Below are 16,833 nucleotides of genomic sequence, written 5' to 3'. Positions count from 1 at the left end.
ATAAGTTGGATATGAGTTGAAATTCGCAAAAGAAGGGCTTTGTTATTATCTATCTTTAAAATAGCAAAAACTATAAATAAATTGCACCTCTGCTCTCTTTATTACCCTCCTGTGATTTGATTGTGTCTTAAAAGATCCAGATAAACGCTGAAATACAATCCCATCCAGAGTCTATGTTTACTGCTTTCTCAGACCTGATGTGTCCTGAACGCAGCTCCAGTTTCCCCCAGGGCCCCATGAAAACGCCCCGCCATAATGGCCTTAGTGAAGAAGAGCTATTCTGATGTGCACGTGCTGAACGGGGTAAACATGTCGGCTGATCCTTATGACAGGAGAACCTAAAATACTCCTCGTAGCCATGGGTGACGCCGCTTCATACGTCCCGGAGTGATGGTTAGCAGCAGTGGGGTCTGTTTTCCATTCCTCTGTTCTTCCCTTTGGACTCGATGCATTATTCAAAAGACACTTACTGAGACTTGCACTTCCTTGTACATCTTTGGCACCAAGCTCGACTTGCCAACCAGTCACAAAACAGCAAAACTAGAAGGCGTGCCTTTAAAAAATTCATCCACAGCCCTCTGTTGCTCATCCCTCACCCCTCTCGTTCCAATTAACCGCACTGGAACACTTTGAGAACTTTCTAGCATAGCAAAGATTTTTTTTTCTCCAAAGTAATCTAATTGTCTGACATGCTACTTTGTGTTATCAATGTTATAATGTGAGCCTGGACAATCAGATGCTGCATCTTCTACAGCTGCACTTCGCCGTACTCTCTGTCACGCAACACGGAAAAGACTGAGAAAGAGATACAATCAATGTTTAACAAGTGCTTAGCTCCAAGTCAAAGCCTCACTGTTTCCCAGAGATGCGAACATGCTCATTGTTAGAAGCTTAAGAAAGCCTTTGACTTCCTCCCGCCATAAACCCACATACACCAAAAGCAATGCTGGTAAGCTTTCTTCATAATCACAGAATTAGATCCGCCTCGGCATCTATAGCGTTCCCCATTTGCCCCCACAGTGCACACGGCTTCAAGCATAATTGCCAAACATTTCCAGAGCAAAAAGGGTGAATTGTAATTGTCATATCCGCCTAAGCCACAATGATCAAAGCTCCCCTGGCTACCACAGAGCAGTAATAGGGATTTATGCCTACAGCTTGCATTCTTCCTAACTGTCTGCCTGCAAAATCCAGGGTTACAAATCCCTCTCCACGCACAAACATATCCCATACTTGCACATAATGTCGATGGGTTCTCTCTTTGCCCATCTATGCCCAGAAAAGAACCGCTGCAAATGAATGCGAATGCCATTGACTCATACTTGATATTTCCTAGAATGCAATTACAAGTAGTTGTATCGTGAATAACAGGGAGCGGTATAAATCACCGTGTTACTGGAAGACTACTGTGCTAAATCATTCTGACGTACTGCAGCGGGTGTGCGAGCCAAAACACAAGCGGAGCGCACTGAAAAGGCAAGCGCGGACTTACCCAGCGTGAGGATCTCGGTGTGACCGGGCCGGGTCACGTGGTGCTGCTGGATGGTCTGGTAGAGGGTGGCCTGGCACAGGAGCACCCAGCCCAGGCAAAACCACGCGGCCAACAACCACGACATAGCACGAGACAACTGCGGGGGACAGAGATGGAGGGGTTTATCCATCAAACAATTCAACATATAAATAGTCTTAAAGAGGTCACATCCACAGATCAAGTGGAATGTATTCTTGAATTGCTACTATTGCTACTATTGCTACGCGTATCAAACCATCAGCTGTTGTTCTCTGTCCCTTTGGACCTATCATAGCTGTGGAAGAAAGCCTTTGTCAACTTCAGCTCCTTTTGCTTGGAATATGTTACAGAAAGACCGGAAATTGACTGAGTTCATGTCTTTTAAAGCCTTAAAACCAATTTGAAAGCATTAGAGACGGCATCGATAATGTGCAAATGTTACATATGATACAGATGCCTTATGCCTTATGTCTATTGTCTTAATCATCATTTTGGTATCAAGATCTGTATCAAGTAACGAGCCAATTCCATAGTATCAAAATTAAGTTTGAAACGTTAGTCTTGTGACAGCAGCAGTAATAAATATCTGCTTTTAAAATCGTCAGCTCCCATGTATTCACTGTGGACATATGGCGCACGTCTTGTATCCAGCTTGTGAAAAATTGTGTTATATATCAAACCAGATGAATAAAACATGTGAAGAGATGTACAATTTCAATATATCATATATATATATATATATATATATATATATATATATATATATATATATATATATATATCAACACTGTCAAAATGTAAATGGTAAAACCTTAATCATCAATACTGTCACAATCACCTAACACAATTATCAGAAATCAAATTATTTTCTGTATGCATTGTTTATGAGACAAAAAACAGTGTCTTCCCTAATTCAAAAATGGGACGTAACTTCAGTTCAATGTTACAAGATAAAAGCTGAATACTTTAGCTCCAAAGCTTGTTCCTCAAACTGACTTCTTGTCTCTCTTTCTCTCTATGCAAGATTGATTAGGCCGCTGCCCTCAGAGACAATCAAACTTATTATGCAAAAATTAAGCATATCATTATTGGTGCATTGAAAATTCCCATGCCTGCTTATTATCCACTATCAGTCATGATTCATTAAAATGTTTACGTGTCTCGTGATGTGGATATGACGGACTCGTCTTTAATTAAGCGGTTGATTATTTATGCAGTTTTGTAGCTTCATTACTGCTGTGCGTAAAAAAACAAACGAGACGCAGCACTCTGGGTTTTCTTTACATGTTTTTGCTCCGATGTGAGCCAAAGCTTCACTCCCAAAACTCATCCAAGTTTTACAATTTGGACACAACGATGACAGCTTTGGGAGAGAGTCATCCCGAACTCTTTCCTGTCGCTGACCTCGCGTTGGACATGCGCGTGACCAAGTGAAAGAAAACTGCAATCTGGAATATATGATCGAAAAATAAGATTAAAAAAGATAAGGATTCGGTGACTTATTTGAATGACAAAGGAGAAAGAATTGGTGAGAGAAATCACGCACCAAGTGTTACAGGTCCTTTCGCTCCCCAACGACCTCGTGCACGCGACGCGCCATTACGCACACACAAAAAGTAACACAATTTAGAAGCAAATTGTGTGCCAGCTAAATCTAAACCTTTCTTTCTTCAACTTATCTAACGTCCAGAAAGCGCACGCACGTAGTTCTTCGCCAGAGTCCCGGTGTAATGTAAAGCGCTGCCATTAAAACACATGTCCATCCCGCAAAAACCGCACCTTTCCCCCCCTAAACTCCCCATAGGTGTTCCTCAAAAGTCTCCACTTACCTGATGCTTGGGAGGAAGATAAGCTGTCACAGTCACCAGTCACCGCTTGCCTTTTCCAGCACTCTCAATCTTCTCCGCTAAATCCATCCATTTTTTTTTTTTCCGAAATCGGGGTTCACTTCACAGCCAAAACATCCAAGGAAGGGGACAAAAAACGAGCTTTTCAATAATTCCTTAAGACGACCACGGGCTTTGGAGTGGGGCTGACGGGACAACACGGCGCGGTCACTTTTCCTCCTTTATTCCCACCGCTGAGAAGATGCGCTCTTTTCACTTAACGGTGACGGCGCGCGCGGCGGGCGGCTCCTGCGGATGGGTCGCTCCTGGGCCGTGTCTCCCCATTGAGAAGGCGCCACTGCCGCCGCTGACACCGGTGTGAGCTCCCTGTCTGTGCGGAGACTGTGACTGTGTGTGCGCGTGTGGTGGTGGTGGTGGTGGTGTTGGTGGTGGTGGAGGGGAGAAACGAGCCGACCGGTGCGCGCAACTGGCAGCGCGCGCGTGTATTACAATGTAGCCCAGCTGTAAAGAGAGGGAGCGATCACATGTCTTTGGGAAGCGGGACTGCCCACTCCTGCCTCTGCATCAACTCTCTCTCTCTCTCTCTCTCTCTCTCTTTATCATCTGCGTGATTTAATAAGGCGGGCTTGTCACACATCCCCGTGCACCGGCTGCTCACGGCATCTCGCGCGCGCGTAGCCTTCAGCTGTCTCGGGATGAGTGAGAGAACATGAGTAAATCGCTCCATGAATCATCGCGCTCTAAATTCTGAGGAAAGGAGTTGTTCAGAAAGTGCGTGCATGAGCTTTAAATGTGTTTCTTTCAGGACTTTTTTTTATATAGCTAAAAAAGGAAAAGTACAGCTTTCAAAAACATGGCAGAGTTATTACTCTTTTAGCACACAGGGAAAGTTTTGAACAATCGTCTGTTTATTTCTCCTATTTGTGTTATGATTGATAAAACAGCATTGTACATTCAGCTGAGGTTTCATCATCTCAGGGCAGATGAAAGCTCCTCATATGGTTGTGTTATAATCCTGTCACATAACGCAAAGAACCTTTTGTGTAACGAGAGCTCAGAAAGCCGATAAATGGCATGAATTCTAGCAAAACGAGGTTCCAATCCAAATTATGCTTTCGTATGTTGAGCGGCTGTGGGGTCTATTTTCTCCATTGTGTGCTCTGAGGCCGGTATATGGGAATAGGCATATGCATTGACATTTGCTCAGTGGCCTTGTGATCCTCGATACCAATCAAGCCTTTGTGAATGGGTTTTGTTGAAGCAAAGTGCACAGTAGTGTATAGCCAGTACTCTATTCAGGTGTTCAAAACTATTTTAACTTTACTTTAACGGTGGACGACTGGTGGATTTTGTTCGTGGATCCTCGGCATTAAATTAAACCATCCAAAATGTTGAAATTTGTATTTACATATCAAATAAAGAGAGACTCCAAGTTAAATGGTGAAAAATGGCAAATAGTACCACTGTTATGTAAGAAATGCACCGGAAACTGGTGGACCCTTGGACATTGGTGGGCCATTTTTTTTTTGATTGACTGTTTGTTTTTTTAAAGTTGTTTTCAGGATTCATAATGCCGACCTTCGGATGAGAGGAGGAGCACTCTGCTGGCCCTAAGTCGCTCCTTTTATAATGTATCAAGTTGTTGCAAATTGTATATACAACCCATTTTGTTCAGGGCTAAGGCCGGTACCATGTGCGGGAAAGTAGTCGCCGAAGAGGATTTCACCCACCATTTCCTCCAATATGACCAATAAAAGGCTTAAAAGTATTTATGAGTAATTACCATTTCTTCTCTTTTGTAAGCACGCAAATTATTGTTCACGGTCTAAATTCATTTTGTCGGGAGCCTTAACAATCCTCCCCATTGGACTCAGCTGAAGCCGTGAAATGAAACAGCCTCATAAACAACACCCTCAGTGGGAACGATTGAAGGCATCCAATTTCAATCAACATTTGTAATCTGTCCAGTTGCGCTTTCCTTTCCCTTTCCTCCAAGTTAATGTTTTTGTAATTCTTTGATGTGTGCAAATCGGCCGGGCGAACCAAATTTCCTGCAGAATGTCACCCTCTCCCCGTCTCCCTTACACGGGGGCTTCCATCATTTTCCAAACAGCTGTCGTTTGCCGGTCGTGCCAAGCGCCAACATCAACCGGCCAATCGCGGGCCAACTCGGAAGCTTGGATCGGGGCGAGCCAGTAAAGCCGCATCACTTGCCAATACCGCTCTATTTTCCTTCCCCACTCTATGTCATTCTTTCTTTACAGCTAATAAAACTCTTCTTTTTCAGTGCAGCCAACAAGCGTCAATGTGCACTTGCAAGCTGTGTGAAAAGAGGACAAAATTAAACCCCTGTCACGCCTTTGTGTTTCTTTCATCTTTGATTCATTTGATTTATTTTTTTGGGGTTGAATATTCTATCTACTTACATTTCAGAAGTTTTCGCTCTAGCAAAGCATTTCTTCATCAAATGAGATAGGCTGCCGCATTGGTAAACCGAGTCTCGGAAAAGCATTGTGTCAGACTGAAAGGTTGGAAAAACAGATCTAGGGAGAGAAGAAATAGCAAACAGAAGCTGAGATTAAGGGCAGTGAGAGAGAAAATTCATTTGGAAGAAAATGCCTTGGCAACTCTTGCTTAGCAGCGGACGGTGAAGGGAAGAGGATGATTAATGAAATGGAGGGAGGCTGAACTCTTGTCATCATTCACATCAGATTTATCAGAGCATGCGTTTCGTCTTGGTTACAGGTGTTCTGTGTTCTCAGAAATGCATAGATGTCGCTGCATTGTAAAAAAAACTACCATGGATGAATAAGATGCTGGTGCTAAGAGTCTATTACCGTATTTTCCATTTTCATAGTTTTGGCCGGGGTGCGACTTATACTCCAGAGCCACTTATATGTGATATTATTCGTTATTTTCACACTGGCAACCTCAAGAGGGCACTCTAGGCTCTAAGCGACGCAGAAGAAAAATCTGCACTTCCTCTACCTCCGGAGTTTGTGGAGTTGTTTAGAAGTGACACAGAGGAAGAAGAATTCAATGGATTTAGTGATTTGGGGTAATACTGATGCTTTGGTAAACTTGTTAGCATGTTCTTTATGCAATTTTTATCTGAATAACTGTTAATATGTTACATTAACATACCAGACACTTACCACAGTTCGTTGTCTGTGCGACATGTAGCTGAAGATGTTACATTAGCATACGGTATATTCCAATTCAAGAAAAGATCATTAAATTTTTTAAACTTTAAGTGAAATTATCATTAGATAATAACAATGGCTTGGATATATAATTCCATAAGGCTGACCTGCAGGACAGTCTTCGCCAACTTCATAATATCCCCCCCAACTTCTCATCATTCCTTCGAGTACTTCATTTAGTACGTCAAATTGGATGAGGTGTACTGCAAACGAAAAACGCCATGTAGCAGGTCTTGACTCAATCTTAACTGATCGAATTTCTGACGCCAACGGAGGAGCAACGTAAACCGAGTCTGAGAAAAATTGAGCCCACGAAGACGGCGGCGCAAAGACTTCGAAACCGAGCCCAACATACGGGTGCAGTAGAGGTGCAAACCATTTACTCGGAGGTAGTGACATCTCAGACTCAGAGACAAGGTTAAGGAACACTACGAGTCAACAATACCCATTTCTGTACCCATTTCCTCCTCTTCTGTATTGCACTGGTATATACATGCTAAACTGGACTGGACAAGATCAACAGGTTCACAACCAAGAAAAGCAAGAAAAGCGGATCATAACACAAAGCTTTTCTGCTCACGAATGGCTTTTATAGGATTTTACTGTATGTATGGTTAGCCTTGAATTATGTAAGAAATGTGCCCGGTAATTAAGAGCATTGTAAAGACCGTAATTGCGTGTGATGGATTGTTCTGAGAGGAAAATGCATAATAAATGTATTATCGTTGGTACAATAGAATACACAGACCGACATTCTGCTCCACAGACGAACTCGCAATTTTACTGTACAAGACATAAATAATTTTGGTGTCACATTTTGTAATTGCTTTCTCGGTTCCATTAAGAAGCTAATTGAAACCCGTTAATCTTTGACGCACTTCTCTGTAATTGGGCTATGTTTTATTATTGGCTGTTTTTATGAGATGCCTTAAGGAGGTTAGTTTAAACGTGATCCATCCTTTGGTGTGACTCTCCTTCAGTAAACTGCCCATTATCGTCCCATTAGTCTATACAAGCGGCTCACATTCCATGGCGCGACACTGGAGCTGCCTTGACATTTGCTCCTGTCGAGTTCAGTGCCTTTATCAAGTCAGCAGAAGATTGTTTTTGTGGATTAAAACACAGGAACAAGCGATATGCAAATATTTGAATATGTGTGTGCCAGAATTAATAGGTCTAATTGTGAAAGTCAAGTCAGTCTCATGTACATCCAGTTCCCCAATAATTCTTCATTTAAAAATCCAAATTATTCAATTTTTCCCCATTAAATGCACCTAAAATCTCCTCTGAGGCACGCTGCTATGCATAATGCATGAGGATTTAGCAGCCTGTGCAGAACACCTGCATGGATCAATACTAGAACATCATTATTAAATGGGTTTAGTGCAGACATAGCGTAAGAATCAAGCAGCATTTTATACCATTCAGTTAAATGGTAGACTTCCAACTCAGTTTTTGTTTATACTAAAACAGCTGGTTAGACTTGTGGTGCAGGTATTCTAAACACAACATGAAGTGTACCATCAACCATACTGTACAATGCAAAATATGGAAAATTTAAGATCATAATCCAACATGTTTAGAAATACAGATGCGTTTTTCTAATCCCCTATCCTCCATAAGGCGTTTTATGAGATTTCAAATCAGAGCCTTTTGTGAACGCTGATGCACCCACGATATCGCTGGCTGCACAATATATCTTGCAGCATAAACAAAATGTCATGCTTTTTTTCTCTCTCCCTCTCTTTTTTTCAGATTCATAAGACATGCACATGGGCATTCCTAAAAAGCAACACAGCTCAAGCAGTGTTGAAATAAATTATGTATAAGAAATGGCTTGTAATGTATTTACTTTATGATAAGTTAGTGAGAAGTGAGAAGGTGCGTGGATCATGGACCTCAGCTCGTACTTTATTAAATAACATCGGTTCATGCTTGTTCTCCCCATTTTCATTTTGTCAATTAAAACAGGTGAGAGTTTAACCATTTCTTCACCATTTAAAGTTTTCTGCGCGGTATTATGAGGGATAGATGGCACTAAATAAGCAGGTGATGCAACATAAGTTATAATTCAGATCTGTGGAGGGGCAAGTCTTTTCACAGAATGCATGCTTTTCATTGTATTTGCAACAACAATATAATACTTGATTAAGTGCCAGATCGACATGTTAAATGAACATTCTCGACGAAGCGCTAACATCTCCATGGAAACGAGCCGGAAAAGCTGCATAGTGTGACTTTAAATTCACTCCGCATCTTTTACAATAGTTACTTTATACGATAACTACAAAAACACGAAACGCTGGAATGTAAAAATTGAATACCGCTCTGCCCGCTACAGGAACAAATTTATGTTACCATCACACACAGTTTATCACCGTGGTAATAAGTTGTGTTTGAAGTGGGTCAGAAATTCTTCAGTTCTTTGGCCACTTTCACCGGGGGGGACACGTGTCGGCTCAGAATGAGGGAGTAATTGAGCACGCGATGACTCCACTGCGGGAGACGGCGGCGGCCATGGAAATGTCCCCTCACGGACCAATAAAAATGTCCTCTGCCTCCAGCTGTAATTGGAGCGGGGACAGTGGGCCGTGGAGAGCACCTGTTGAAATGCGTTGCTCAATACTCCACCATTAACCTGATGAGACAGGGGACTCGCTGCATTCTGTTAGAAAACGGATGGAAGGAGCGAAATTAGAGGCAATGTCGCTCTCTAGTAGTTGAGTCGAAATGTGTTTTTATTTTGTGGATGATTTGCGCCCTTTTGACATCAAAAGCAATCACGGCATTTTGGGAACGTTCACGTTTGTGCGATGTGCCTTCTTACTGTTGCTCTAAATGACTGTCCATGCCGGAAACAACATCAAATTGTTTTCATGCATTAGAGATAGTGAAAGCAGTGAAATATATTGTACTGCAGAAAAAGGCGTAGCAGTGTCTCTTTTTTCCTCCCATAAAGGCAAAAGATGTACGAGTGTCGCACATGATTTGCCCCAAAAGTCAACCACATCAGAACACAATCTCAGTTTTTGGTTTGGAGTCACAAACATTATTTGAAGAGTTCATTTGCAAAAAACAGATATCTCCGTTGGTTGTTTTGTTTGTCTGTATTTGCCCATGGCTGCAAGGATTAACTGACAGTGAAAAATGTTTTGTCGTATTTTGATAATCGTAGTTTTTTTTACCTGAATTATATAGACACTAAAACATACAGAAATACCTTTTTTGTATAAGAAAGATGGTGCCATTATGAAACCAAAATGACAATAAACTATTCACATCTAATTGGAAAAATAATGACTACAGCTACTTAAAAAAGTGTTAGTTACATCCCTTCTTGTTACATTTGTTTTGTTTTGGTTGCCATCTTCTACAAATATTATAAACTGTATAGTTGAGAGGATTTGCGTGAGAGGGATGGAATAATAATCTTATTGCAAAAAAAAAATCTATGTTGAAGACGAAGAGTAAATTGTGAGGCACTTGTCTGTTATTTTCAAATTGTAATACAGTTTTGAATAGCACTCACATACAGACTATGTGTCTATCTGAAAAGTTAACTACATAGGTGAAAATAAACTGCTAGATGGTCTTCTGCTGACCCAGTTTGACCTTTTCCTCACCTGTGGAAAGGGGCACGATCCCTTTTACCGACACCCACCGTGCCAGTTCGCTCTGTCTTTAAAACACAGCTCACACACACATATAAGATTCAATTTCCTGCTCGTAAACGGAGAGGAAGTGGATGTCGATAAAAGTGCAAGTGGGAAAAACAAGGCTGGGGGACAGCGAGAGGAACAGCACCTTTTCAGACATCCATTCACGGCTCAACCAATTCCAACACCAAAAGCTATGCAGCTGTGGGCTTTGTGAAGGAAAAGCTGAGTATAGAAAGGTACAATCTGCAGCCAATGCCAGAGCAGGGACACATGCACTCTGAACTCTACTTGAGCCTCCACAAGGTTCACTGGGGGAGATTCATGTGGGGATTATGTCTCTCGATGACCTTTGACCAGACTGCCTGGCTTTGTCAGGGGCTCACGAGCTGTGTCCATCACTCAGAAAGCAAAGAGGAGATAAGAGGAGATGGTTTTAACCTGTGAGGTTTGGTTCAGCACATTATTTATTCAATAATGTGACACATCTTGGGTGTGGTAAAGCTGCTGATAAATGTAGTGTCCTCTCAGCAGAGACAACACGCTTTTCCTGTTCTCTACAAACATGCAGTCTGGAGATTCACGTGCATGATGGACCATTGTCGGGTTCTAAATATCTGAGAAAACAAGACAATGAAATGGTCGTATTAAAAAGAGTATAATCTAATACAAATAGTTGAGCATTAACCTATCCCTCACACACGACGCTCACCAAGCGCTCTGCGTGGCATCTTTCCCTCACGCACATGAAAAATGCATATTAATTATTAAGGTTGAATTTCTGGGACCAGCCTCTCAGTAGCTTTCCCCCGAGATCTTCTTATCAGTCCGATTTCCTGATATGGTCTTAGTCGAAACTGAGGAAAGAGTGTTATTCTTCCAAGACAGGTGCAATGGGTATATAGTATACCGAGACGACCTTGGAGTACATGGAAAGATGGCACAGGAAGAAGCAAGAGTGTACATATATATCTGCAGTATGCGTGTGTTAAGTTAATATCAATATTAAAGGTGTATTATGGCAGTACAATAGTAAAAGTTTATTAATGACAACACCATCAAGGAAATAATAATAATGCATTTGAATTATATAGCACCTTTCACAAGCACCTTTACTTTACAATAATCATTTATTGCTTATGTGGTAGTGGTAAGCCACTGGTAGTCACAACTGACCAACGGAAACAAGGAAAACAGAAACAGACACATCTGTGCCATTGGCTCCTCCGACCACCACCAATTACACATACACCACATTCATACAAGGTAAAGAGAGTGAAGTGTCCTTGCCAAAGGACACAAAAACAGTTTTCACAAGAGCCATGAGTGGTATTCCCACGTCTAATCAGGCCCAAGCCTACAGGGCGGCCAAGATTGGACCAGATCAAGCATTCTCAAGGTGGAACGGCCAATGAAAGACATGGTCTGACCAAGACAAACATTGGCTTTGAACTGATTTGCTGTGAGCACGGTCTCAATGCTCTTACATTTGAACTGGAATTGGGGTTTGTTAATGTTATAAAGCAAACATCTTTACAAATATTGTTATTATTGTCTTCGATCTCTCTCCCCAATCTTCATTACATTTCATGCTTACATCTGTCCAATAAACCCCATCGAGGCTAAATGTCGGGTGACATGTCCAGAAGTAAGAAAATAAAAAAAATTTGGTCACAATAAAACCTAAACTATATATCAGCTATTGAAATAAAAATGTAAAAAACCTGGATACTGACATGGGCAGTACTTTGTAGCAGTGTATGGCATCAACCAAGTCACAAGTTTTATTTTTCTTATCATTCAGGGCCTATTATAACTTATGACATATTATCTTATTTAATAATTATTACAAATACCTTTTTGAAATGTTCAGATTTTAATTATAAAAAATCTCCAAAAACATATACAGTTGTATACATTTCAAATGCTTAAACTTCAAGCATTTTGTGATATCAGCATTTTATATCAGAAATCATATCACCAGTCAATATTCTTGTTCCTGCTGCAGATTTGTGCAACAGTGTACACATATAAACATTACTTGAGGATATAAAGCTATTTATTTCTTATATTTTGTATTATTTTATTTTTTACGTTATGCTGGGCCCACGACCCGGCCTGAGCGTTGAAATTCAGCCCACGGCCCAAAATGAGTTTGACATCCCTGGCTTAAAGAAGACTGAACTGAACTACAAATTAAAAATAGTAGTGGGCTAACTCAGCAAGCCGTGACTAGTTGAATGAAACATGATGTGACTTTAATGTATATCATTTTTTCTCCCTCAGGGCATGTAATCAGACAGAACAGCATGTACTACAACCACCCACCAAGGAGAATTTGTTTTCTTGATACGATACAGGCCTTAGTTGCACCTCTGTATAGAATCTGGGATGAGTCAGATGGAAAGAGTGCTCTAGTAAAGGGCACACATCTGCTGGAGTGACTCACTGGGTGTCACTGATAATGGTCTCAATTTAATCACAACCTGGGCACTACTGTGACATAGCTTTAAATCGCTGTATAATAGACATACTGCATAATGTAACTTTTCGGGGTCCGTCACCTGCTTGACTCCTTGCTTTGTGTAAAATGGTTCACAGAAAGTACTTCTTCAAACACACACAGACACACAGACACACAGACACACAGACACACACACACACACACACACACACAGACACACACACACACACACAGACACACACACACAGACACACACACAGACACACACACACAGACACACACACACACACACACAAGCACAAACACTTACTGTAAAATACTGAGTGCAGATGAACCAGTTGCGGAAACACCATCAGCATATGACATCACACCAATCATAAACACATGTACACAATTAAGAGACATCTAAGAGTTTACATTTAGAAGCACAGACATTTTGTATTTCTTTATTTGTTTGAAATGGCTTGAAAACCCCTAAACGAGACCAGAAAAACAGTAAAAACCTAAAGGGGTGATTCATACATCTTTATGGGAGAAAAATGCATCTTAAGAGAATGGCTTTTGGAGTTATAATGTCCCATAGAAACCTATGGAAGTACATGGATTAAATCAAACTGAAAATGTCAGGAAAGTGCTGCGTGAATAAAAGCATTGGAATTGTTGGAACACTCAAAACAAGACGGATTGACATAAGTTTGGATAACTTCTCTTATGACAGTGAGACATCTGTGCCCTCTAGAAAGTTGCAGAGGTGCATTTATTGCCCATCGCTTTGAACTCTTCCGGGCTGACCATGACCGACAGTTGATGTTTTGGACGATGATGAGACGGAGAGCAGTGACGGCTCACTCTAGCAAAACAAAATCCCTTCTTCAAGTCTCAAAGGGAAGCTCGGAGAGGGAGGCATCCAATTCCACCTTCCTTTCAGCGATTGTCTACCAGGCATGCGGCAATGAAAGAGGCAGGATTGAGAAGGCGGCGAACGAAAAGAGATTGAGACGTGCGGGAGAAAGATGGTCTACGGCACGGAACGCTGTAGAAAAAAATGAATGCATCAGGTTGCGTAAAAGAAGCGAGACAAAGAGCGGTATACAGGGAAAGAGAACAGAGATCCTTGCCTCTGCCCTCTGGCCATGTACTCGCGCCAGGCTCCCCTCTCTCCCTGTGGAACCCGGGTAAAATGGGCTCTCAAACGGGTCTCCATACATCACCCACCTGACATGGACGCATCTCGTTTTGGAAAGCCGATGCCACTGATGTTGCTTTTTGAAATCAATTATTTAAAGAGCCGCGTGATTCATCATGGCTAATTGCAGCGCATTCATCTAACTAGGCCTTGTCATCTTGTTGTAGATGACTAACAGTAGCAAAGAGATGGAGGAGATCAATCAGTAGGTTAATCATTTTAAATTTAACTTTGATTAGGCAAAACAAAAAAAAATATAAGGCTGGAGATGTAATGCAACTTCATAATAATTGATATCTGCGCAAACACAATGTCCTTCTGTCGGTGTTGTCAGCGCTTATGAACGATATGGCATTCATGCAGTGATTACTCGAATACATGAAACAAATGACATTTCCACAGTATTTAGTATGTATGTGATAGTCGTATGTGATCTACCTGTTCTTGAGGCTTTTTACACGTGCAGACTTTTTAACAGGGCTCTTCCAATCATTCAGGACTCTGATCGCCATGTTCAAACTTCTCCCTTCGCCGTCTCTAGAAGTACACTTGAACTATTAGGATCTAGTACTTGACTTTTTTCATGGTCCTTTTAGTGTGTTATAACTTTTTGTCTTTCCAATGTGTTTTTTTTTTACTGCAAATTGCAAATAAACTTAACTAAACTATATTTGTTTGTGGTGGAAGAAGTACTCTAAAGTTAAGTAAAAGTATTGTAATAGCCGTTTAAAGATGTACATTACTTTAAGGGGAAAAAATTTAAGTATTTCACACACAATTTGAGAACTGTTAAAGCAATTTGTGTGGTAATTTTGAAAAAGAATTGTGCTGATCTTATGTCAACAAAGGGTCTTTCTTAATTTATCTAGCCAATCCTGCTTTCAGCTGCTTTTCACCATGAACATGCTAAAAATAACTTTAAAAATCATATGAAAAGTGCTTTCTACTTTTCAGCTCAGTTAGAAAATGTTAGCACAGATGTCTGCTCTCAAATTTTGTGAAGCAAAACTGTTGGTGAAGAGAGAGACAGTACATACCGGTAGTAATAATACAGTAAGAAGTAAAGTACACATACCTAAATATTTAACTTTGTATTTTTACAATTGTACTTCATTGCTTTCAACCACTGGCTTTTTTCCACATTCAGGACCTCATTTTCATACTTTTTCCACCAGCCAAAAGCAGCATCAGCCTTAAAGTGATCAGCGATAGAAGAATGTAAGTCTCACTTTCACTGTGAGACTTCTGCTGTGCAGCTGAGCTTACTTAATACAGAGTATAAAGTGAATTAATAATGACGAGAGTGAAGCACTTTGAGTGGCTTGTAAAACCTATGAAGTGCACTACATTCATTGTTAGAAAAGCTATGTACCTCAAAAAACTAAATGTAAATGCATTTTGTGGTAAGATTTATTTTATTTTTCATTAAGGATGGTACTTTGAGATGCATCGTCTCTTTTTCAAGAAGATCTTAAAATGGCTTAACATACAAAATAAATTACAGCCACACACGACCACAAGACAATCCTGTACAAACACATCCTGTTATTCACGACCCGGCCCACACCACTGAGCTTCAGAGATTGAAACAATAAGTTCACAATCATCATATAGAAACAAAACATTTTACCAAACAGCAGTTTGACGTGAAAATAGCCCATTTAGGCTGCATTCAAACCCATTTTAATCCTGATGTGGACTTGATCACATTGTACACCAGCTAGGGCTGGGTATTGCCAAGACCCTTGCGATACGATACGTATCCCGATACAGGGGTCACGATACGATGCGTATCCCGACACAGGGGTCACGATATGATACGTATCCCGATACAGGGGTCACGATACGATACGTATCCCGATACTTGCATATTCCGATACAATTCCCTCATTACGATACGTATACCCGATACATTTTTGAAAAAAGGGTCTTAAAAATGTACCAAATGGTTAATGTTTTTAGTCTGAATAAGAAAATGTATGAAATTTCATATTTATCCACAAAGCACTTATTTATAAATCCATTCTGCTCTAATAACTTCATACATCCAACCAACTGATCCAAATAGAAATATAAGGAACACATTCTAGTAAAGTATTGCATGTTTCTTGCCAAACAATTGGCCTGGTCTGAACATGCTGCAGCAGCATCTTCTGCACAGATCAGCTTCTGATCAGGTCCACAGCTCCTTCTCGAGAGAGGAGCGCAGCACAAACAGCAGATCAAAAGTACTATTTCACCTCGTTTAAAGCCTACGGGCCACAAAAATCTTTGATTTATTTTTATTTCATTTATTTTTTTAATTAAAAAAATATCGATACTGAATCCGTGACGATATATCGCCATATCGATATTTTGAACATAGCCCTAACACCAGCCCAAGTTTAGCCTTGGGTCCAGTCCTGGCTCGGACTCAAGTTTGATGTAAAGAATGTGCAAACACAAAAGCACATTTAACTCTGCATACAGAGATACTCTATATAGTTGAAATGAGGTTATGGACCTTAGCTCTATAATCTGGTTGTTCCAATCAATTGTAGCTTTAAAGCACAAGATATTCTTGTCTTCCTCTCTATTCACAAAAATGGGATGAGTTATTTTATAACATGTTTAATGAGTGAGGTTATATGAGCCTGATCATCGGTGGTGTGGATAGATAAGAAAATAAAAGGTAACGTGTAGAATATAAATGGATGCATTTGAGCATACAGGCTTTTTGCTCCTGCCTGTTTTTTTGTCCCTTAGAACGTGTATATGTATATGTATGTTTATTTATGTATATTTATGTGTGATGTGACTGAAACTTAATAGACTGAAGTGAACTGAAGTGAACAAGACATCTCAAACTTTATTAGAACTATTGTGTCACTGAACTAACTTTTTAATGTTTTAACATTTAATTGACGTGTAACAAAGACTGATGGAGTAAAAAAAAAAACACCATCACACAAAACCCTTTTCAAGCCT

General features: G+C 40.6%; 1 protein-coding gene across 3 annotated transcripts in view; it reads right to left on the bottom strand.

Annotated features, from left to right (window-relative positions):
* LOC140365315 (chemokine-like protein TAFA-1) overlaps positions 1-3,464 on the bottom strand; it is a 146,868-nt gene extending 143,404 nt beyond the window's left edge. For all 3 annotated transcript variants that reach the window (XM_072451675.1, XM_072451677.1, XM_072451676.1), the window contains exons 1-2: positions 3,340-3,464; positions 1,493-1,628 (exon numbers count right to left, since the gene is read on the bottom strand). In XM_072451675.1, the coding sequence (XP_072307776.1) occupies positions 1,493-1,616 (124 nt within the window). In that variant the 5' untranslated portion in view covers positions 1,617-1,628; positions 3,340-3,464. The remainder of the gene's footprint in view (positions 1-1,492; positions 1,629-3,339) is intronic.
* Positions 3,465-16,833: the final 13,369 nt, after the last annotated feature.

The sequence above is a fragment of the Eucyclogobius newberryi genome, unplaced genomic scaffold (assembly GCF_026437365.1).
Source record: "Eucyclogobius newberryi isolate DKJ021-1_F unplaced genomic scaffold, fEucNew1.0.hap1 SCAF_19, whole genome shotgun sequence".
NCBI classification, from domain to species: domain Eukaryota; kingdom Metazoa; phylum Chordata; class Actinopteri; order Gobiiformes; family Gobiidae; genus Eucyclogobius; species Eucyclogobius newberryi.
The sequence above is the reverse complement of the archived record's forward strand: the minus strand, read 5'-3'. Positions and strand labels throughout refer to the sequence as shown.